At 49.2% G+C, this 23,064-nt stretch overlaps 1 protein-coding gene across 5 annotated transcripts; it reads left to right on the top strand.

Annotated features, from left to right (window-relative positions):
• The first annotated feature begins 174 nt into the window (after positions 1-174).
• On the top strand, positions 175-23,064 carry LOC147195636 (kinesin light chain 1-like). Of its 5 annotated transcripts, XM_086127536.1 has the most exons (18): positions 175-447; positions 977-1,174; positions 1,719-1,782; positions 2,409-2,499; positions 7,010-7,508; positions 8,155-8,233; positions 8,560-8,788; positions 9,563-9,650; positions 11,110-11,211; positions 12,724-12,897; positions 12,986-13,085; positions 13,163-13,215; positions 14,022-14,089; positions 14,180-14,288; positions 14,747-14,908; positions 18,880-19,010; positions 20,060-20,132; positions 21,577-23,064. In XM_086127536.1, the coding sequence occupies exons 1-18, from the start codon at positions 310-312 to the stop codon at positions 21,640-21,642; spliced, it is 2,424 nt and encodes an 807-aa protein (XP_085983662.1). In that variant the 5' UTR covers positions 175-309; the 3' UTR covers positions 21,643-23,064. The 5 variants fall into 5 exon arrangements, with proteins under 5 accessions (XP_085983662.1, XP_085983661.1, XP_085983658.1 ...); XM_086127532.1 differs by lacking the exons at positions 175-447; positions 977-1,174; positions 1,719-1,782; positions 2,409-2,499 and adding an exon at positions 3,234-3,711 and having other exon boundaries at positions 21,577-21,686; positions 21,954-23,064; XM_086127531.1 differs by lacking the exons at positions 175-447; positions 977-1,174; positions 1,719-1,782; positions 2,409-2,499 and adding an exon at positions 3,234-3,711.

Genomic DNA, 23,064 nt, shown 5'->3' with positions numbered 1-23,064 from the left:
GAAAGGCGGTTTCGATGCTCGTGTCACCATCAGAACCATTGGGGGGAAAAGTGTGATAAAAGCAATTAAAAACGAAAATACAGGAACTATGCCCATGGGCGATTACGAAATACTGAAAATTCAGGACGACAACACACCCGACTATCGAGAGGGCGGAGTCGTTACTCATTTGAAGCGCTCCTTCTGGTGATTATCACGTGTCCAGAAGTCAAACGTCTCCCGCAGTAGGACGCCGGTGGTGTAACGAGGGGATTCATAGACTCTCTTAAATTAAGGCTCGCCGAGTAATTGTTTTCTTTTTTGGTCACCATGTCTGTTCGAGTCGCCGTGGAGTGTTTGACGTGGCGCCGCTGGAGTTGTTTACGTGGACGTCAAAGTGTCATGGCGGCCGCCGGCAGGAGAGAATGCAGCAAGCTAGCAACAAAACAGCAAGATAAATTACCGAAGGTTTGTATTTTTTTTTAAACCCTTTCGATGAACTCGTGCACTTTGCCCCCTCTGAACTGGCACCTCGACTGGCCAAAGATTTCCAATTTTCAAGTGAAGGTAGCATGGCAATAATGAAGTGCTGCCTCTACCAGGGGAAATGCAATTCATCCACTGCCTTAACCAATGGCCTTATTGCAACCCCCTTTGTAGTTTTCTCATCAAATCTTCGTATTGAATGTCTGTGTCATACACTACCCCCTGGTGGCCAAAGCATACATACCAGAAGAAGCAACACAATGCCCTTGGATTTATCACAACATAAAAATTAGTTAATTATTCATATTCTATTTTAGTCACATTACTATTAGTGCAGTACTGAAGAGTGCTATTTAGTAAAAAAAACAAAACAAACATTTTGGGTGGGCGTGGCAGGGGAACGCCCATTGAGCACATTAAGATCTCTGTAAAATCTTTCATTTTGTTTGGTCGACTGAAATGTCAACTTCGGTTTGGTATTTTGAGTCTCTGCGTGTCTCGTTGCGCTCAGAGCTCCAAGTTCCCACCGGCACCGAGCGCAACACACGACTGGATCGGCCCGCCCAACCCCCTCTCCAACATGCGACCCATCGTCTACCGTGTGCCCCCGAACGAGTCGGAGCTGGAGAGACGCCTAAGGAACATGCGGCAGGACACCGAGGACTGGAACCACCAATTCTGGAGCCAACAGAACCTCACCTTTGGCAAGGTGCTCTGAAATTAGTCACATGAACGAATCCCCTAAAATATGGATTTCGTTTGCTTAATAGCGTAATTGCCTCAGTCATATTGGGGCGCTTTCGAAAAACACGGAATACATTTTTTTTTTTTTTTTTTGCTGGATGTTGTGCACCAAACAAGTAACGTAATCATAATCAATACGTTTGTGCATTTTCTGACCTGCCAATTAGAATTGTTGACCTGTTGTTGTTGTTTTTTTTCAAATAAGGCAGTTAATTGGTCCTTTATTTCATGAAGCGGCTTTTGTATTCATTTCGTCTTGTCACCAAACCAACATGAACTTCATCCATCTCCCAACCCCTCCTTCCATTTAGGTGACACACGCACCGTAGAGGGCAGCAATGCCTGAAGAATTTCTGCTTGCAGCAGATTACAACTCACGCTCCATTTTGACTCAATCTATTTTGTTGATTGGCATAACTCTCTTGTTGTCTGTGCGGATTATTTTCTGGCAGCTTTAGTGAGCAAAAAAAACCAAAACAAAAAAACACCTCTCTTTGTGTTTTGTGCAGGAAAAAGACGCCTTCATTGTGTCGCAGCTGAAAGCAAAAGGCTTGACTGAGCGAGACCAGCAAGGTTGTTCCGGTCTTCAGCCGACAATAACATTAAAAGCAAAAAAACAAAAAACAAACCCGCCAATCGATGACGTTCAAGTCCTCAACACTATTTATTTTATTTTCGTGCCAATTTTTCTCTCTATTGTAAAATTCAACAAATTAGGGGAAAGTATAGTAAGACACTCAAATGTTCCGTCTCTAATTCAGATCTGTATTGTTGTTAATGTTCAATAGCTTTTAAATCAATCGACTGATAATCGGTTAATAGAATTTTACTGGATATCGGGCTCGGTCTCAAAAAATTCTTACCGTCAAGTATTTTGCGGGTATGAAACAGTCATGTAAATTGGAACGACTTCAAAATACAATTTGCTTAGATTGATGTCAACAATGTTAGTTGGCGTAACAAAGTAGGCAAGTTGTTTGCCCCGAAAAAAATGTTTTTACTTCTATTTTGAAGTTTGGGGACAATACAAGGAACATTTACTTCTGTAATAGCAAAAGCTCAAATATTTAGTTGATGTTGTGCAACTCCAAATTTTATCAGTTTGTTGCCTTGACATTTTTGGTCGGCCCAAAATGAATTCATTTTATTTTGTAGACGATGCCATCACTTTGCCCTGAATTAAAGTCCACTGTTTACAGGCCGCCGCCGCACTCTGACCGGTGAGGAAATGTCCGTCTTCTACAAGGACTTCTTGGACAAAAACCGACTGCGCCATGTCAATTACAACAAGTCTGTTGTCTCACACACGCACGCACGCAGGCACAGGCACGCACGCCCACACAAATGCAGTCATTGGAATCATGGCGACCGTTTTGCGTGTACTTGCAGGGAGTGGTACCGGCGCAACTTGTCAATCACCTTCCTCATGGCCCACGTTGCATTGCACAACCTGTGGAAGAGGGTCGGTCGGACTAAATGCCGCAATACACCCGCAACTTGATCGCCTGTCGATCATCGGCTGGAAAGTCACTTATTAGGGACAAACGGTGTGCACTAACTGGGAATCACACTCGGCATACTGAAACGTGATTGCTTCCAAATAAAGCCAAGTCCAAAAAAACAGTCCGGTGAATGTGTTTTAAATGATGACGTCTATAATCTGAACATTCATTATTTCCATGAAATGAATATCGGTAGGGATATTGCACCAGGGTTATTATAATAGTTTTGAGTTTTTCAACATACATAGTTTTTATTTCGTTTTGATTTTTTTTTTTTAAGTTTCAATGAGTTTTTAGAGCGGCTTTGTTAGTTTTATGACAGTATTAGTTACAATTTTTTTTGTTTAAGTTTTTGTGTTGCGGCCCCCCCCCCAGAGATAGCCTTGGCCACCCCCACCCCACAAAGGATAAAAGTCAAGCTCCGCCACTGCCGATGTCCACGGGAGCGCGTTTTCGCTGTGCGACGACAGCCAGGGAGCGAGCAAAACGCCCCCCGCCCCCACCCCCACTTTTTTTTTCATCTGTCCGGGTGACGTCATTGCCCGGGAGCCGTGGGAGGAGGCGCCATTTCACGCCCCTAACCAGCCGCCAGCGACCGGCAGGCAGTCACCTGGAAGGCGAACAGTCCGTCGCTTCGTCCGCAGTGGGCGTCCCATTACCCGGCCCCGTCGCATTTCTCTTGCCCGCTTCGAGTCATGGAAGTGCCGGGAGAGCAGGCCTCCCCTGTCTCGAGCGGCTCCGTGTAAAGCCTGGAGTTTTGACAGCTAACGCTAGCTAGTATGTGAGCTAGCCTCTCCGACGTCTGTCGGCGAAACGGATCCCATCTCTGCCCCGGGGTTGGGCTGGGACACACTTTTTGATTGTTTGTTTGTTTAATTGTGGTTGGGAATTCACCTTCCGGTTCCACCACCGACTCATCGCGCTTCCTTCCAATTATTTTGGTCGAAAGCAAGGCGAAGACACAATTTGGCTGCGTTGGCGACGGCTGTCCAAGTGAACGGTAAGGCGCGCTCGGTCTAATTCCCGCAACAATGAGGTCAGTAAACTCATTGTGATGTTTGATTTATGTGTCACTTGCGTGTATGAAATGTATTTTTCTGTAATATCAAAATCTCGTAAACGGACGGTGTTTACCTTTGATTCCAGGACTTGGTCGGGTGAAAGTGGAACGCGTGTGTGTGTGTGTGTGTTTCCTGTGAGTCACGATCATTCTATTCAGGTGAACTGGTTCTTCAGGTTCCACCTTGTGTGTGTGTGTGTGTGTGTGAGTGAGATGAGGCCAGAAAAGCAGCCTCTCGGCACGGCCTCTCGGCACTCTGCGGCGCCGGGTTGCCAGTGATTGCCATTCCACGCGGGTGCGGGTTCCTGAAAGGTTCTTGTGTCAGGACACAGTGCACGCCAGTGTGGAATCCACAGCTGGGAGGATAGGGAAGGGGGGGGGGGGGTCTACCACCCGTGACACACCTCCCACTCGGATCATCTTGTTGTCTGGTGGCCCATATTTTTACCCATCATTGTCCCGCTAGCTGCTAGTTGGTCTCGTGTCTGCTAATTCCTAAACCGTCTGCAATCAGCGGACGCAAGTGTGGTTCTCGAAAACGCTCTTTCCACACGTCCTGTTTTTGGTCAAATGTGGAAGTGAAAACTGGGGTTAGATTGTTTCAGAAGTACGGACTGTTCGGAACACGAGATTTCACGCTCCAGTTTTGAGATGAATGGGACATTATTTACTCATCTGGGGCGGTTGGTGGACTCAACCGCAGATGGCGTAGGGCATCGTATGAAGCCGGCGGGATTTTTTTGGAGAGACTCACATTTAAACAGTCAAGAGAAACAATGCCTGCAGCTGCGTATGTGCGCGTGTGTGTGTATTTGTTGTAATACTGCACAGATATGGCTGCAAGTTTGAAACGAACAATGCTCATTGATTTGTCTGTCAATTTTTGGAGGGAATTGGTTGCAAAACCCTTCTAATTCCCATCCCTCTCTTGAAAAAGAACATTCAAAATTGACCGTGCAGAAAATGCACAGACAAAACGACGATTCCCTTGTTGGTTTGGTCCGGAACATATCGGAAAATGTTGGTCATTGTTTTCCAAAGTAAAAGCTAATATTTGGAACTGCTTTGTTGGTATTCAACTCCAAGATAATCATTTTGCTTGGACTACAGAAATCTGAGAAAAATGACTGCCGAGAAGCTGCAATTCTGGGCAATTTCAACCAAATGATGTCCAGACGATTGTCACGTCAGAACTTTGAAAATAAAAGCAGGCGGCAGTATAATACAGTCCAGCCACGCCTTCTTGGGCCACGCCATGCGTTATTTAACACTCGCGCAAAGAGTCTGACTGCTAAGTCAGCCACCGTGGGGACAAAGAAAGTCAGTTGAACGCCATTCCACTGGAGCGCTCTTATTTTGAGGGCCAGTTACTTTTGGTTCTCATTTTGGTCAGTTTCATTTGGTTCTCGCTGGCCCAATGCCGTCGGTTCCGATTCCAGTTGAATCGGCTCTTCGAATTTATGCCCTCCGGCTATTCGTGAGCAGACATCAAAGACATTCTATCGCGTTTTTTGTTGTTGTTGCGTTGGTTGGCTTCAAGTCACCATCTAGATGGTTGACTTTTTTGGGGGGCGGGGACTAGGCGCGGCTGAAATGCATCGAAGAATAAAAGCAAAAGTGTTGCATTCAAGCAGGAAACTGCGGCGAGACTTTGTCTGCATTTTGAGTGAATCCCAGCTGTGATGATCAAGGAGACTCGGCCCATGCGAGCTGACTAAGCCCCCCCCCCCTCCTCGCTCACACTTCCTCGGCCCTATGCCGATGGAACTGGAAATCCGCGCCTTTCCCGCGGCGCTCCGCTTCAAAGCGGTTGTTTAGGTTTCAAAGCGGCGGCCTTCCCGCGTGATGTCCCCGCGGGGCTTTGATTTCGAACGCAAGACGACGGTAGAACGTGTTTGCAGTCATCTGCCGCCCCGCCCGCGGCGTTTAAACTCGCTGCCTCAGAGACGTCACGTGTCACCGCCTGAAAATGGAGCCCCCCACGCCCCCAAATATCCCGTTTCCCCTTCATATTAATCGCGCTCGCCCCATCCGGCAAATCAGCGCCGGTCTTTTGATGTTCCGTTTTTTTTTTTCTTTAGCTGATGGAATGCATTTGCGTCTGGTCGAAGCCGCTTTTTAATGATTGCATTGGGTTCTTGTGGGTTCCGTCTGCTTTCATGTCGCGCTTGCTTTTGTCTCGTCACGTTTGCCATCCAACCGTCTCGGTTGATTTATTTTCATTGCGTCGTGGCCTGCAGACGTTTTCTGCGGCAGCTCACTCGTAATCCTTCTTTTTTGGCAGTGTGAGAAATCGGTCCGAAGTGACGATGGGGCGGAACAACGCACACGAGTGACATCTACTTACGTAGCCGGCTACGGCTAGTCGATCGAATGCATTTGCTTTCTGTTGACATTTGGCGACGGTGATGAGCTCCGGCTTCTTTTTGTGTCTTTCCACCCGCTTGATGGGTACATCTTGTTGGAACCGGATTTGATCTCGATCTTAAGTCATGGCTGGTTTTATCTGGTCACGTGTGGTCGTGTCTCGTTTGGCGCAGCGGCATCTGGTTACATCTGGATGTCGTTGATTGGTTCCGTTTCGTTTGTCTTTGTTGATTAAATCGGCCTCAACGGGTGTCCCTGAGCCCGCGTGGCCAAATGAGGCGTCGTTCGGAAATGAGCTTTTGTCCTCCTCCTCAAAAAAAAAAAAATGCTCTCGGCTTTCCGATCATTTCACCTATTCACTCCCAAAGACGTCTTTAAACGTCTCTTCAGACTCGGTCCAGAATTGGCTGCTACTGAATGAGTTTTAAACACCAATTCAAGTTTGAAATCGATGAGCGAGCTACAAGTTTGCGATCGCCCCCCCGTGTCTCGGCACCAAGCCGCCGACGTTCGGAAGAAGCATTTCTTTGCGACGTGGAACGGGAAAGGATCGAGTCCCTTTCCGTGCGACCTCCGCCGTACGCGAGGCTCCCCGGGGTCGGCAGAAAGTTTGCTCTTTCATCGCATCGCGTTTTAAAAGCAGCCGAAGAACGCGCCGAGCAGCTTGCTCACTCACCTCGTCGGTCCTTCGCCCTCATCCGGCGGAGCGAGTCGAAAAAGTCAACATCGGCAGCTTCTGCGTTACAATCGGGCCAAGTCATCGTCCCATCTGCCGGTCGCTCGCCGCTTTCATCGCCGTCTGATGTCCCTTGAGGTGTCGCGATGACATCGGCGCTCGCATCGCGCCCTCTTCTCTGATTGTCGCCGACAGGATGCGTGAGGACATGTCCGCCGTGGTGTGCGCGAAGGCGGAGGAGGAGCCCGGCGAGAAGCCGTCCCAGGATGAGATCATCTCGCGCACCAAGCAGGTGATCCAGGGCCTGGACGCCCTGAAGCAGGAGCACCACGCCATCCTGGACGGCCTGCTGGGCACGCTGCGCTGCCTCAAGCGGGATGAGGAAGGCGTGCTGGTGGAGGAGAAGTCGCACGTGATCCGCAAGTCGCTGGAGATGCTGGAGCTGGGACTGAGCGAGGCCCAGGTGATGATGGCGCTCTCCGCCCACCTGAGCTCGGTGGAGTCGGAGAAGCAGAAGCTGCGGGCTCAGGTGCGGCGCCTGTGCCAGGAGAACCAGTGGCTGCGCGACGAACTGGCCGGCACCCAGCAGAAGCTGCAGAAGAGCGAGCAGAGCGTGGCGCAGCTGGAGGAGGAGAAGAAGCACCTGGAGTTCATGAACCAGCTCAAGAAGTACGACGAGGACCTGTCGCCTTCGGTGAGTCCTCCTCCGGGCTACTCGCTGAATGTTGCACCGCCGACGTCCCTGGACCTGCGGCCTTTGAAAAATAAAAATAAAAGAAAAGCTGTGGTCATCTTTTGACAAAGGGCAAAACTCTTACCCAGCTGACCGTTTGGGGTGCGACTTCGGCCTTCGTCGGAGCTGCCGCTGCTTCCTTGCGACGTCCTCCTTTGAAGGTTTCTCGACCCGGTCAGCTGTTTATGAGACGCGTCGCGAGGAAGCGGCGACGGCTGCGACGAAGGCCGAAGCGACGGCCGAAATTGTCAGTTCGGTGCCAGTTTTTCCCTCTGGCAAAAATGAGCATCGTCTCGAACAAAAAGAAACCTAAAACCAGATCGTATTTATGGACTTGCTCCTTTTTGGCAATGGCTTCGAGAGCCGAAACCAAAAACGTCTCGGCCTCCGAGCTTAGCGCTGATCATGGTGCGATCTGGTCGTAATTACGCCGCGGCAGTGACATCGTGAAACGTTCCAAAACGCTTCTTCCGTCACGCGTGACTCCATGACGTACGCGTGGAGGTTTCGATGTCCGAATGGCAGCCGAGCGATTGGGGCGTGAAGAACGGCCCATGTCATTCGCTCAACTGTCTAAAAATGGCCGCGCGTGTACTTTCCTCTTTAGGAAGAGAAGGACGCCGAGTCGAGCAAGGAGACTCTGGATGATCTCTTCCCGGATGATCATGACGACCAGGCGCAAGGCAGTAAGTCGCCATTCATGATTACTTTTGGCAAAAGCCCAATTTGTACAAAGCAAAATTGGGCTTTGTGCTTGCCTTTTGTTTTTCTATCCGGTGGACCAACGAGGTCACGAAGCGCGTCGGCGAGGCAGCTGGCGGCCGGACGCCGGCCCGCTCGACCGCGCGCGCCGGTTGCACGTTTTGCCGCTACCTCGAGAAAACCCACGGATGGTGTCGGCGTTATTTTCCCACATTCCGAAAACCTGCGCGGAGGACTCGCTCGCGGTCCAGATCCTATGCCGATTCTCGCATTGTCGACGTTGACCCCCCCCCCCCCGTCATCTCCGCAGTCCAGCCGGCCCACGGCGGCGCGGCGGCGGCGGCCGCCCAGCAAGGCGGCTACGAGATCCCGGCCCGCCTGCGGACGCTCCACAACCTGGTGATCCAGTACGCCTCGCAGGGCCGCTACGAGGTGGCCGTGCCGCTCTGCAAGCAGGCCTTGGAGGACCTGGAGAAGACGTCGGGACACGACCACCCGGACGTGGCCACCATGCTCAACATCCTGGCCCTCGTCTACAGGTTTGCAAAATGGTCTCCGTCATGCCATATTGCTCGTCGGGGCGCCCCTGAAATCGCGCAGGGTGTGGGATGTTTTCCTTCCGCGCCAAGGCCACGTTTGACATTGCAAAAAAAAAAATCTGTTAAGTAAAATAGTCCGTTTTATTTTGGGTACAAACAAAACAATTATTGAATATAAGTGTCTCGGTTATCTTAATTCTACATTGATCATTTATTCTAATTTATTTATATCAAATTGAATGTTTGACGTACGAGTAAGATTTTTTTTTTTTTTTTTTAAATCAATGAAGCAATTATTTAAAGAGGGAAATTCGAAATAAAAATGATTCAGGGCTGCGATGACCTTTAAATGGCCACATTTGACCAAAAAAAAAATTAGAATTCAAATTCATTCTCATGGATTTTATTTTTATGAATGTATTTTAACGAGCCAATTTTTTGGAAAGGGTGGGACAAAAAAGCCAAAACAGAACTCCGAGCTCTCCCGGCGTCGCCCGACCGGTTGCTAGACGACCCTAAGCGAGCTCCTGGAAGCCGCCGAGCGCGACTGACCATTTACAGTACGGCGTCGGTGTCCCGACTGTCTGCCGCAAACAAAAGAATGACCCGAAGCTGCCGGAGAACACTTTTATTTTTGTCCTCTCCGTCGAATAGTTTGTCCGGCTGGCGGTGAAGTGTGGGAACTGTGGGGGGAAAGCCCCCGTCGATGGCGGCGGCGGCGCAAGTTGTCACCGGGCTTGACGGCCGTCGTCTTGTCGCGTGCGCTTGTTGCAGAGATCAGAACAAGTACAAGGAGGCCGCCAACCTGCTGAACGACGCGCTGGCCATCAGGGAGAAGACGCTGGGCCGGGACCACCCCGCTGTGAGTTGGCAGCGGAACACCCGCATGTCGTCACTCGGCCATTTGCGTTGCGGCGCCCGATCGATGGATCGTCTACCTTAGTCCCGAACTTACTCCTCAGTTGGCCATCGGTGGACGCAGCGAGAGGCCGCCATTTTTAAGAGCAGCCGAGAGGCGCGTTATGCATCCAAATGAACAGTGGCGCGCGATGCTACATGCGCGGGATGCTGAGCGAAAAAATTAAAAAGTGGAACGTGTAAAAACATATTGATGTTCGAGATGTTATTTGGAGAGTTCCACTGAGGCAGGCTGCCTCAATTGGCCTTGTTTGCTCGCCCTATCACCAGCCTGACCTTACTTTTTTTTTTTTTTTTTTTTGAAGTCTGTACACAATTAGACGGGTACGCGCTGGCTCGCTCACATCGGGATCGATAAACATTGATTTTAGCCGGCTCACCCGTATGACAGTTTTTCTTTTCGGTGGGATTCATTCTTCCTCCAAGCTGCTTTTAGCCTCTTGCCGTGTGTTCTTGAACACCCTGACACGCGCACACGCTATCTCCATCAAAAAAAATGAACTGACTGTGTTAACCCCATCAGGTGTGGACCTTCTGCGATGTCCATTTTGTGAGGTCAGCCCATCACCGTTCGCCCTTTTCCCCAAAGTGATTCCACAAATTGATTTCCTCATCAAATCAGCATCCCCCCCCCCCACCCCTCACTCTTTTCCCCAAATACATTTCAGAATCAATCTCTTCACTTGTATCAGTCCAATCCTTCAAGGAGGCAAATGACGCAGCCCCCCCCCCCCCCCCCCCCACCACCACCACCACCACCACCATTGAAAATGGTGTCTGTCGCATGCTTTGGTCAAAATTGCCCAGGGGGATCAAGAAATGGAGCGCATATGCACACGCTAGCTCTTGTGTTGTCATCTGAAATGAGATGAGCTCACTTTGACAGGCTTCACCAGTGAGTGAGCTTTTGTTACCGCGGCGACCGAGGGCGGCGGGGGCAGGGCATCGGGACGAGGCGAGCCGCTTCTACCTTGAGAGGCTGAGCCCAGAGTGCGCGGCGCTCGGAGATGCATTTTCACTTGCGGAGGAGGCGCCTCGCCTTCTACACTCCACTCGAAACCGCTTTCACCCCTGGAGGCGCCACTTCATACGCAACATAACGCCTCGGTGACACCCGCACGACACTGTACGCGCCGCTCGAAAACATTTTCACTCCGAAAGGCAGCACTTCATACACTGCACTTGATGCGCGACATTTTGCTCGCTCACAGATGAAAAACATTTGTACTCATGACGACCTCGGGGGGGGGGGGGGGGGGCTCACGACTCGGCGCGCTGGGCTGACTTCCCCTTCCGAGCGCAGTCCGGCTTTGCCAATGGGTGGCAGCGCCTGATGGAGCCAAGGTGATTTGAAGCCCGCGTTTGTTCCAAAAGTTCACAAAGATTTGCCTCTCCCCCGCCAGGTCGCCGCCACGCTCAACAACCTGGCGGTGCTGTACGGCAAGAGGGGCAAGTACAAAGAGGCGGAACCGCTGTGCAAGCGAGCGCTGGAGATAAGAGAGAAGGTGAGGCGGGTACGCCTGCGTTTTCATTTCCCCTTCCCTGCGGAATGCGTGCGATGTGCGTGTTTGAAATCGCTGCAAGGTGTCGGACAAGTTCGGGTTGCGGTTTTTGGGTTGTTGTGGAGCAAATGCAAAAGCCTTTGTTCTCTTTCGAGCTGTTCCTAATATTCGAATGACCTTCTGTACTGCGGTGACGTGCGGCCACAATAATGCAGCTGCATGTCAATATCTTGCGATGTGGTTCGGTTTGCCTCCTACATATTATATTCAATATATTGATTGGATTGGATTCCCGTGACCAAATCGTCTGTCTCCTTTGAAATGAATTCAAATGCAATTAATCTGTTCCGGCCTCCCACATAGAACGACAAAAAATGAAAAATCGCACAATATAATATTCTTTATATCAGGGGTGTCAAACGTACGGGCCGCGGGCCGGATTCGGCCCGCAAAGGAGTTTAATCCGGCCCGCGAGATGATTGTGTAAAGCAGGGGTGTCAAACATGCGGCCCACGGGGAGATTCAATCAGGCCCGTAGGATAATTTAAAAGTGAAAAAAATGCATAAAAGACACAGAATTAATATTTTTTTAAAGGTGCAATTCATTAAGTATCCGCTAGGGGAGACTGTTTTGATCAGAGAAGAAGACAACAGCAGCCTCAGTCCGTCACTGAGGTAGACCCATGACAGCAGACGCTATCAATAGCACTCTCACATTTACACATTTACACATTTAATAGCACCCTCCTTAGTTTGTAAGGTCTAGGCAGGGATTACATTTAGATTTTATATGCACGTGTAAATGGTTTGAAACTTCTTTTCTTTATAAATCTCGTTTAATCTGAAAGTGCATTACTCTATTTTTCAATACCAATTACTTGTTAACGTTTGTACAATCAGTGGGATCAGTTGCAATGGATATGTAGTATGTGAATGATAAAAGTAAATTATCGAAGGAAATGTAAGGTGCTTCATGAAATGTTTTGGAAAAGATATGTTGCTTAAATTTCAACATTTTCCTAATGTTCTTGTGCTTCATTATACCAAAACAAAGGAAAGACATATTGTTTTGGTTATTTATAGCAAAGTATGCTATCGTTTTAATGGTCCGGCCCACTTGACATCTACCGAGGCCGTATGTGGCCCCCCATGTAAAATGAGTTTGACACCCCTGCTTGACTTCAATGGACATTGTGCTGCTCCTCATGGTGTGCACTTCTTGGCCACACGGGTATGATTCTACATAAAGTTACTTTGCGGAGTTGGGTGTATTGCTGGGATTTCTGGAAAGCAGTGCCCGTGACTCTGAGGGACTATTGTACATCTCATCGAGAAAAAAAAAAAAAACGCTTTTAACTGGGTCGATTTGACCCGTGACATAACCGCAGTTTAGAAAGTAGGGCGGGAAGGGCAAAGTGAGTGCGCACGCGGGCAGCCTTAACTCCCGGCAGCCGCTTCTGCCTCTGCTGTGTCGATGTTTGCTCACAAGTGTGTTTTTTTGCGGTCGCGACGCAGGTGCTGGGCAAGGACCACCCGGACGTGGCCAAGCAGCTCAACAACCTGGCGCTGCTGTGCCAGAACCAAGGCAAGTACGAGGAGGTGGAGTACTACTACATGCGGGCGCTGGAGATCTACCAGACCAAACTGGGACCCGATGACCCCAACGTGGCCAAAACCAAAAACAACCTGGTGAGTAGCACGTCCCTTTTTTTGGGGGGGGGGGGGGGGGGGGTGCCATGTCCACGCCGTGACGCTGTGGTAACTTTCCCTCCGCCAGGCCTCCTGTTACCTCAAACAGGGCAAATTCAAGGAGGCCGAGACGCTCTACAAAGAAATCCTCACACGGGCCCACGAGAGGGAGTTTGGCTCTGTAGACGGTAGGGTGTGCACATGCCTTGAGCGCACGCACACACGCATTTGTGTCCCCAAATGATGTTTTCCGTTTACACCGCAGGCGAGAACAAACCCATTTGGATGCACGCCGAGGAGCGGGAGGAACAAAGCAAGGTGAGGACATTGTTCCAAGCTTTGGTTGTATTTTCACTGGTGGAAGCGGCACCTCATTAGTCCCGCCACCACATTACCGTTACCACGGTGCCATCACGTCTCAACCGGTGCCTCGAATACAGCTTTTATTACCATGACGGCCAGCAAAACAGACGGCACGTATTCTTTATCCTCCGCGAAGAGTAGATTCCTGTAAAAAGATCCAAGCTGATCGCAGCGACGGCCACGACGTCGTAGCGATAACACGGCATCCGGTCTGACCGCCTCCGCGTCATCCCGCAGATCGCAACGCCGCCTTTCCAGCTCGACTCGGTTAAGCCGCGTTGATGTCGAAGTTGCCGCGGTCGCCGTGGTAACCCGCGTTGTCACGCGTGGACTCTGGCAGCTAAGTCGTATAGAAAAGCTGCAGTAAGAAGGGAGCGTCTCGAGTTAGCGGATTAGTCGGCGCGGCGATGAAGGCCGAAAGCGTGGTTATTATCACACGGGCTGCCGTAATCCCGCCGCCGCCGCTTAACGTCCAATTTTGTCGGCGGTTCAGTCCCATCTCTAGCTCCTTCTCAATTTGACCACCTCAACCAAGTTACACGCAGGGATGAGAATTGGGTTTTTTCTCATATTTCTTTTTTTTTTTTCAATAGAAAAATGTGTATCGTGAAAGGCACCGCTGCATTGAAATGTTTTTTTTCTTTCCGAAAATGAAATCACTTCCTTTTCCGTGGTTCAAACAAAGTCAAAGGATTTCAATCGGACGACCCGGGTCCGGCCGCCGCTGACCGCTTTGCTTTTGCGTGTTGTCGTTTTCTCAGGGCAAGCAAAAGGACGGCTCGCCTTTCGGAGAGTACGGCGGCTGGTACAAAGCTTGCAAAGTCGACAGGTGCGCGGTCAAGAGCAAGCGTCGCACATGTCGAGAAGTGGAAGTGTGGAGGTGTTGGCTTTGAGCAAAAGTCACGTGTTGTCTGCGCAGCCCCACCGTCACCACCACCCTGAAGAACCTGGGGGCGCTCTACAAGCGGCAGGGCAAGTTCGAGGCGGCCGAGACGCTGGAGGAGGCCGCCGTGCGTTCCAGGAAGCAGGTGCCGACCACCAGAAAATGACTTGCGCCTGCTTTGCTCTGACACCTTAGCGACTGATCGATGCTGCTAATTGGGCCTCTGCGGCTTCCCGCGCTGCCCTTTCGATTGGCTCCGGCTGGAAAACTTTTTGTTGCTTTTAAAATCGGCACCAAAGCCCTTCGAAAGGGAAGAATTGTCGCAGTCAGTTTTGCTCACGCGTTGCTCCCAAAATTGCTAAATGGCATTGGCAGCTTCCTCTAATTCACAAAAAAATTCACAGCACAATTATTGAAGTAGTCAAATCGCCAATTCTCGAAATCCGCGCTGGTCAAACGTTCCCTCCCTGGGACAAAACGTTTTCTTCACAATTTGCCGCCGAGGACCCGCGAAGCCCAAAACGGCGCGCGCGGCGCCAATTTCAGATGACTTCAGTCAGTTGTCGGCCTTCGACTAACACGTGGGATGCGTTTGCCACGGAGGGTCTGGACACGGCGCACAAGCAGCGCGTGGCCGACGTGCTGGGCGAGCCCGAGGCCCGCGAGAAACAGCGCAGCCGCGAGAGCTTGAACTCGGACACGGTCAAGTACGAGAGCGGGCCCGACGGCGGCGAGGAAGTGAGTATGAGCGTGGAGTGGAACGGGGTAAGTGCAGTACACAGCCCTCGCCGTTACTCTCGACACTCGGCGTCGCTACTTGATGCTCACGTTTGTCAGGATGTCGTCCATCGAGCGGTCGGGGGACCGGCGGTACCTTGACTCGCCCCGATCATCGAGTTTGTTTCTGCTTGGGTTTAACGACACAAAGTTTGAGTTGCTTTCGTAACTTGCGAACAAAAAGCGCAGCGGCAGCCGTCGATGTACTTTCAGCCACTTAGTGAATGGGACAGAGAGTCAAACACTCGCAAAGAGGCCGACAACTCACGGCCGGAAGCTTGAAAGAATTTGGATTGGCGTTTTATTTTTTCCTCTCATGGCCCACGGTTTTGTTCTTTGACATTATAAACACGAACCGACCAAAAACAAACCCAAAAAAGATTGCGTGACTTCCAAGCGACAGATTGACGGGAAAACGGGAAGTCAAGGTACCGCCGTAGTTCTGTCGAGCAGTACGTTGGTGTTCGGGCCGGCGCGCGCTCCACCTTGGCAGTCATCATTTTCCAGTTTGAGTCCTGCGGGACTCGCCGATCAGAAAAGTCTTGAGGCCCACGATGCATTTCGAGAGTCCCAAATTTTGAATTCTGAAATGGTCTACTTATTCAATTGCATATGATAAGAACACAAACGGCAGCAATATACGTTGATAATCGGTTTATTTCAGATCAACAAATGCTGCAAACATTGAAATAATTCAGGAACACAAGATGATTATCGCAATAAAAACGATGGCTTCCTCTGCGATCGACTTTCGCAACACTTGTTTTAACGCGACTTGGCAATCGTCTGCTCTCCGCGCGGCGAAGGCCGATCTCGCCGATATCGTCTCGCGAGATTGCTTAACGCCAGATCAAAACGACGAGGGCGGCGATGGTCAAACTGCGATCGTTGCTGGAAAAAAAGATTGACCGTAGGTTTTTTTTGACTGAGAAATTTCCTTGCGTCCCAAAAAGGCACATTTGGAACGGTGTGTCTGGCGGGAAAATTCTGCGTGTAGGACGCGGGACGCAGAGGTAACGAGATGGCTGCCTTGGTGGTGTTTCGGGCATCAGATGTTGAGGTGCATCGAAAGCGCGCCCGCCCGCCTGAACTGACCTGGACCGCTCGATGGAACCTCGTAGATGCTCTTTGTGCTTCTTAGCAAGCTCATCTGAACTCCCCTTACTGTAACTCGTAGTGACTTTTTGTAGCCTCCTTCAGCACATGATGTCATTCGTTCTCTTTTGACCGTCTTCTCTGTCTCAAATGGCCACTAACTCCTGATTTAAAAAAAAAAGAAAAAGCGGCGCCTGCTTTTCCTGTCACCCCCCCTCCTCCTGCTCCTCCGCGCCACTAACGCCATGGAGAGCCGCGACTGACTTTGCATAGCAACAGTTGTCCCAGCAACCCTCCCCCACCCCCCTCCTGGCAACCAATCAGCATCTTTGTCCGTGTCAGTCATGTTAGTCAACAAACGTGGGGGTGGGGGGTGGCTTCCAAAGTCTCTTGGTCTCGGCCATGTCAACACGGGGCTCTGTACTGTACTCCCACTTCATATTTGATGCGTGCGCGCGCCTCTGGCTTTGCTTGACGCGTTAGCGGCCGGAAAGCGCAGACCTCGTTGGACTGGCCGGCCGGCCGGCTGCTGCAAATCTTTTTCATGTTCAACGCTCCCGTTTGGTCATCGTAAGCGCTAAAAATGCCAAACGTAATTGAGTACTGCCGCCGCTGGCCTCCTTTTGGTTTGCCGCTTCTTTCTAAAATGCAGTTTTTCACATTCGTTGGTATGCGTCCAACGCGGCTCAAATTGAGGCCGTGCGAGCGTCAACGGAAAAAGAAATCGAGAAGCCGATATAGTTTGGACGAGACAAACTGTTGGCCAAAGCTGCTTCTGCCGTTCTTCAGTCACCATTTGACAAATGCGAGATTTAGACCTCTCATGTCAAAAAAAAAAAAAAAAAAAAGAGAGAAGTTGCGTTTTCTTTGGGGACACGCGTATCGTGAAGGAACAGAAAGCGACTTGGCGCAATTGACAAAGGCAACACAACAGGAGCGCGAAACATGTTCCGCATCATCCGACAAAGCAAAGAGCAGCTTGAAAAAAAAAAGTTGATGTCCCGAGGCTGGACGCCACCTAACCTCTCTTCTTGGCATCTGCCTGTCTGTCCTCCTCTTCCTCCTCCTCCTCTTCCTCTCCTCGCCGCCGCTTGGAGCAGCGGGCCTAACCACCTGCAGATGCCTTGTAACGCTTGCAAACGCTCGTCTTCTGCGATGGACGCCTCGCGCTCTTTCCCGCCCGTCTCATGACTTCTTCTTCTTCGTGGTGGTGGTCTTCTGCCGGGGGGAGGGGCCGTTCCCTCGTGTTATATCGGCAGAGGCCGCGCCATCAAACCTGTGACCGTGTTGTTGTTCTTTGACGTCCGCTTCCACCCTTCCGCCCTCTTTTGTGTCGAAACCCCCCCCCCCCCCCCCCCCCCCACTGATGGCATCATAGTCACGTGCCCTAAATAGGGGCTGACGGTGCTTTCCCTGAAACCGGGAAATGGGGAATATGGCTCGTTAGTCGACGGTGTCAAAGGTCACCCAAAACAGACCGCTGGCTGGTCACGTTTACTTGAGGAAGCAGCATGTGGTTCATCCTCAACGGATCGCACGCATCCATGAGCGACCGTTAGCGCTCACAATCACACCGAGGGACAATTTAGAGTCAACAATTCGGCCACTGTGCCCAACCGTGGAGTGGTGAGTCCAATTTGAGTCATTGGAAAAATCAAATCAAATCAAATCACTGAGTCGATAAAATGAGGCTCCAAAATTCGTCACACTTTCAGCGACATGCCCACGGTCTGGAGAACCAAATGGTGTGGGCGTTTCGGCATGGCACAGCTGTGAAATGGGCCACGTACCAGTTTTGCACTTCTCTCATCGTCACTTCCCCGCATGTCCAGAGCGCTGTAAAAAAATAACACGCCCCCCCCCCAAAAAAAACCCCATAAGCTATCATGCGTGTAAATAGCGTTTTGCGCGTGCCGCCACATTGCGACATCATCCTGACGTTTTGCATGCCAGCCATTCAATGTGACGTTCCTGACTTTGTTGGGATTTTTCACCTTCCGATGATTAGGGAAGCGCTTCCGATTCCACAGCTGCCCTCGTGCGTCGTCGTCGTCGTTCCTCTGCTCTTATTAATCTCCTGCTTGTGCTCGCCCGCTCTTGCGTATGTGTGCATCTTTCTTCGCTTCCAATAAAACTTGAACTCATCACTGACATCGACTCGGTGTGTGACGCTTTCTTCTTCCTCTTCTTCTCCTCTCATCACTTTAACCATGACTTTATTTTAAATTGCCTTTCAAGCCCTTCAAAGTCCAAAAGAGACACCGGGACAGATATTTAACCATGGCTTTGATTTGAGGTTAACCGGAAAGGGATATTTGGGGGAGGCTGATTCGCATTCCGAGGTTTGGCAGAATGAACTGCTGATAACCGATTAATCGGCCAATGAATTGAAAAACATCTGGGATGAGAAAAGTCACTTTTTTTTGGTCCTTAAAAAAAATAAACTTTTTTTCCCATGTCAATTATAATGAGGAAATTCACTTTTTTGCAGACTCTTTTTTTTGGGGTGGGGGGAGTCAAGGTGAGGACTAGCCCGTCAGGCTCCAACATGATTCGCATGCTAACTTGCTAAAATGGGATCGGGAGTGGAAAACAAAAAGAGAGAGAGCGGAACTCTCGTCGGCGCCGTCTTGTTTCTTTTTTTTTTTTTTTTTTGGTCAGGCCTCCGTTCAACTCATTGGCTTTGCCACCCAATGAATGACAAAGTCATCCGATGTTTTATTTGGCACTCCATGTTGAGGCCGCATCACCGCGAGCGCCTCGACTGCCGTTTCAAAATCCGTCCGGTACGTCTCCGAAGAATACCGCACGTGTTCCTAACGTTTTGTCTGGGGGCGGCGTGGTCTTCCCTCCTCCCCCATCAGGACGGCTCCGGCGCGCTGAAGCGCAGCGGCTCCTTCGGCAAACTGCGAGCGTCGCTCCGCCGCAGCAGCGAGAAGTTGGTGCGCAAGCTCAAAGGCGGCGGCGGCGGTGGCGGCGAGCCCAAAAACCCCGGGTAACTATCCCTAAAATGTCGCTCATCTGCTCTCTGAAAGCGGGAGGGACTGACTCGCTGGACCTCCAGGCCTGCCGGGGGCGCCCACCGCACTAACCCAAAGCTAAAAGAGGTGTTGAACAGGAAGTCACGCTTTCATGACGGCGCTTAGAAAAGCAAAGGGGACGAACGAGTATGCGGCCGCTGTCGTGTGCCAATCTGCACAATATTTGCTTTTAGGGTTTTCTTTTGGTTTCAGTTTTTTTTCTGTCCACTAATATGGATTGCATCTGGTGGCTTGCTGTGGTCTTTTAGTTTGATGTCTTGTTTTCTTTTGGAAGGGAATACGCTGTGGTTGCTGCATGGCTCCTTTTGTTCTTTTCATCATATGTATACACACACACGCACATATGTGTATATATATATATAAAATTTTAAAAATTCTTATTTAAGAATAAACGGCACTTGAATGTGGACCCGCATGTACTCTCTGGCCTGGTTTCACTTCCTACTTCCTGTCTTGGTGGAAAGTTAATGACATGATGATGATGATGATGGTGTCACACCCGGAGTCGGACTTTTTTTCGGTGAAACACCCCCCCCCCCCCCTGTTAATATCTGACTTTAATCATGTATCATCATAAAATGGCGACTTTTCATTTGAAATGTCAACTTGTGAAATGAAAGCTTATTCCGACCTTTGACACTTTCAAGTGAAATACAAACAAGTTTCGTTTTTTTTCTCGCTCACGACTTCATGCCTTTAGCATTTAAAATGTCAGCTTTTTATTTTCCATGTCAAATGAAAGCCTTTCCTGGAACCGTTCTAAAATTATTCTTGTAAAATGATGACTTTTTGGGGGGGGGGGGATACAGCCTTTTTCATCATCATCATCATCATCATCCCTCTCGATGCAACACAGCACCTGAATGTAGTTGTTGACGTAGTGCGCGTCTCTCATTGCCCCGACACTAACCCGGTGTGATTAATGGAGACGCGTGTTCTCACCCCAAACCCCCCCCCCCTCCCCCCAACCGCATGACGCCACCCCGGCCGGGTGGGAGCGCAGCTTGAAACGAGCCAGCTCACTCGGTGTTCTGAACGTGAGCCGGGAGGCAGCGCCAAGTGAGAATGATGACCAAGTAAGCACGACATTTCCTGAGAAATTTGTCGTAAAAGTCGTCACTGTAAACCGTCTCCGTGTCATTCTGGTGGTTTTCGTGGAGAGTTCCGCAACTTTTTGCCATGGAAAATCGACTTTTTTTTTCTTCTTCTTCATTTCAACTCTGAATCGATCTTTTTTTCATAAAGTTATGAGTTCATGTACATTCCTGACGGAAATGCGCCTTCTTTATGAAATGTAAAACGACAACTTGGAAGTGTGAACTGCTTTGGTGCGATCCTGACGAAGGACAGTTTTGTTCCTCGGCGTGCTTGACTTGAGCACGTTGCCATTCAACTAACGCGGGATAAGAGGTGATTTTTTGAATGAGCTCTTGTTTCACATTACAGAATTATTTCTGTCCACAACTTCGGGGAAAAAAAATATATATATATATATATATATTTGTTGGTTGATTGTAAGATGTGATCTATGTGTGTGTTTGTTTTTTAAACACAAACCCAACGCGAAAAGTGTCTTTTGACAGGCTGTCACATGGTATAGTGCGCTATGATCAGGCTAATGTTAGCATCTGGACAGCGACATATTTATTATTTGTCAAACATTTCTCTGTGACATCACTGACGTGTTTTGTTGTAAATCCTAAACGTTTTTTTGGGGGGGGGTTAATTACGGGTTGTCAACAGTGTTTAAAAGGTGTGCTTTGATTAAGCTAACATTAGCAACTAGCGACGATTGTGACATTTGGTATCAAATGAGTGACGGAGAATGAGAGTGGGCTAACTCTTGTTATCATTCCGCCCGAAGACTGACTTTAATATTTTGGGGCAAACTTGGGGGATTTGAATGTTGGACCTCGGATTTTTTAAATGTCATGAATTTGGACTTGGATTCTATTTCTTGCACTTGAAGCCACAACTGAGGTGCCACTGCGGCCCACGCTCACACATTGCAATGTTTTTGTGGGGGAACTTTGAAACCCGTTTCGTCTACGATAGATGAACTCACGTATACTCGCAATTCGGCACCTGCTGTTTTTTTTTTTTTCTCTGTATATCTTTTTTTTTTACATTTTGTTTTCGAGGGACAGCACCCCCATTTTTCCACACAAAACGCAGATTGGAGATCTTTCTGCATTTTGGAAGAATTTTGGGGGGTTTCCAAAAATAAAATTAAAAACAGGAGTGCGGTTTGCCCACCCTGGCTCTCTGCGGTTCAAATCTTCCTCAATGTCCGTCGCCGTGGTTGTTTGTCGGCTTTTGACTGACAGTCGGCATGATTTTGATTTTGGACTCGGCAAACTCTTGCTTTGCCTTCCCCGCCTCGTGAGAAGCATCTATCACTCATTCACTGCCGGCACAGTTGCGACGGATCTTTGACGTCCGTAGCCGTCGACGGCAGCGAATGGGGTCAAGGACGTTCGTATCCGTCGGAGTAATTGCTGTGTTTTTCGTGCCGTTCAGGAACCAAATCATCGTTTGAGGAAGAGTCGTGACCTGAGCGCCAGCCACGCCGACCTGGCGCGTTGAGGCCCGCTACCACGGCACGTCGTCAACGCTCTGCTTAACTACTAGTAAATATGACATTTTACACTTTGGGTCCAGGCTTGCTGGTGGGCGCAACATGGCCGCTGTAGCCCCTCAGGTCTATTTCCATGTCGCTCTCGGACTCTTTACCGTCACACTCGATAACGTACCAGACTAGCGCCACGATAAAAAACAACAACAACAACAAATTGGTAGGACTTTTTTTGCAAATGACGATAGTTGGCCGGCGGGCGCATGAAGACGGCGGGCGTGCTCCCTGTCGTCCTCTCACGCACTGACTTGTTACTTTCCAGGAGAAAGGTGATCTCAAAGAAATACATAACCGGGAACAAAAAACTGCAAGTTACACGTCTCGTCGTTCAACAGGCGGCACCAAAAAAAAAATCAAATTACAGCAAAAAGTTTTAGAAGGGAACATTTCACTTCAAAAAAAGCACATGTATCCTCATGAGGAAAAAGGAGTTTTGAAAAATGAAAAAAAATACTTCAGAATTTGACCAAATTACACCAAAAAAATGGAGACTTCAGAGGTTACAAGAAAAAAAAGTTGCAATTTTGTGAAAAATATTCCAAGAACAAGATGGAATGTTTGAAGAAAAACAAGGTGTACTCTGCAAAAAAAAAAGAAAATACAAGGTCTTCATTTTAGAGAAATAGGGGAAGGACAAAAGTCATCAATCACTGATGTATAAATTGTGGCAATCCCTGACATCAGACTTTATGTGGAATTTTACCTAAAAATCACATTTTATAATTTTCTTTAGTTTTCATTTTGCAAATGTAATTGCCGTGTGATTATGAGCAACAACAACAAAAAAAGTCGAGCAACTGAACTTGAACTTGTGGTCTTTGGCGTGCAAATCTTCCACTTTGACTGGCTCACGTAACGTGACACTTGTTTTGCAGGAATCCTTTTTTTTTTTTTTTTTTTTTTTTTTTTTTTCGTTCATTGTTCCTGATGATTTTGCTACTTTTGCAGGGCTGTGCAATAAGTTTGATTTTGCTTGTTTGTCTGATGTTCATGTGCCCGAATGTGGCTGATGGCTGCCATCGGCACCACTTGCTATCGTTTCCCCTCAACGATATATTCGAAAGACGCACCATTTGTGAAGTTCAAGCGACTGTTGATCGGTCTTTTTGTTTTGTTTTGTTTTGTGACGGAGGGGAATGGGGGGGGGGGGGGTGTCGATGCACTGACAAATAACCAATAGCAGCAGCAGGCGCACTGCGATGATGTCATGAATGTATAGTCACAGGAATTCCATACATGGACATGTTTGAAAGCCCTCACACACAAAGCTACAAAGTGCGAGCGGCATTGAGTTCGTGCGAAATGTGAGTAGCGTGATTATGTAGTCATGTTGTTGATGAATAAAAACGTGGTGTGCTTTGTTGTCCAGTTTT

The sequence above is a fragment of the Hippocampus guttulatus genome, chromosome 13 (assembly GCF_054856545.1).
Source record: "Hippocampus guttulatus isolate MCC_2025c chromosome 13, RoL_Hgut_1.0, whole genome shotgun sequence".
NCBI classification, from domain to species: domain Eukaryota; kingdom Metazoa; phylum Chordata; class Actinopteri; order Syngnathiformes; family Syngnathidae; genus Hippocampus; species Hippocampus guttulatus.
This window is presented reverse-complemented; position numbering and strand designations above follow the sequence as displayed.

Bases quoted from the DNA above. Each gene is read 5' to 3' on its own strand.
- LOC147195636 (XM_086127536.1), top strand. From the start codon at position 310: ATGTCTGTTCGAGTCGCCGTGGAGTGTTTGACGTGGCGCCGCTGGAGT. The intron at 12,898-12,985 runs GTGAGTAGCACG...TCCCTCCGCCAG, and splicing joins CCAAAACCAAAAACAACCTG to GCCTCCTGTTACCTCAAACA. The intron at 20,133-21,576 runs GTAAGCACGACA...CGTGCCGTTCAG, and splicing joins CAAGTGAGAATGATGACCAA to GAACCAAATCATCGTTTGAG.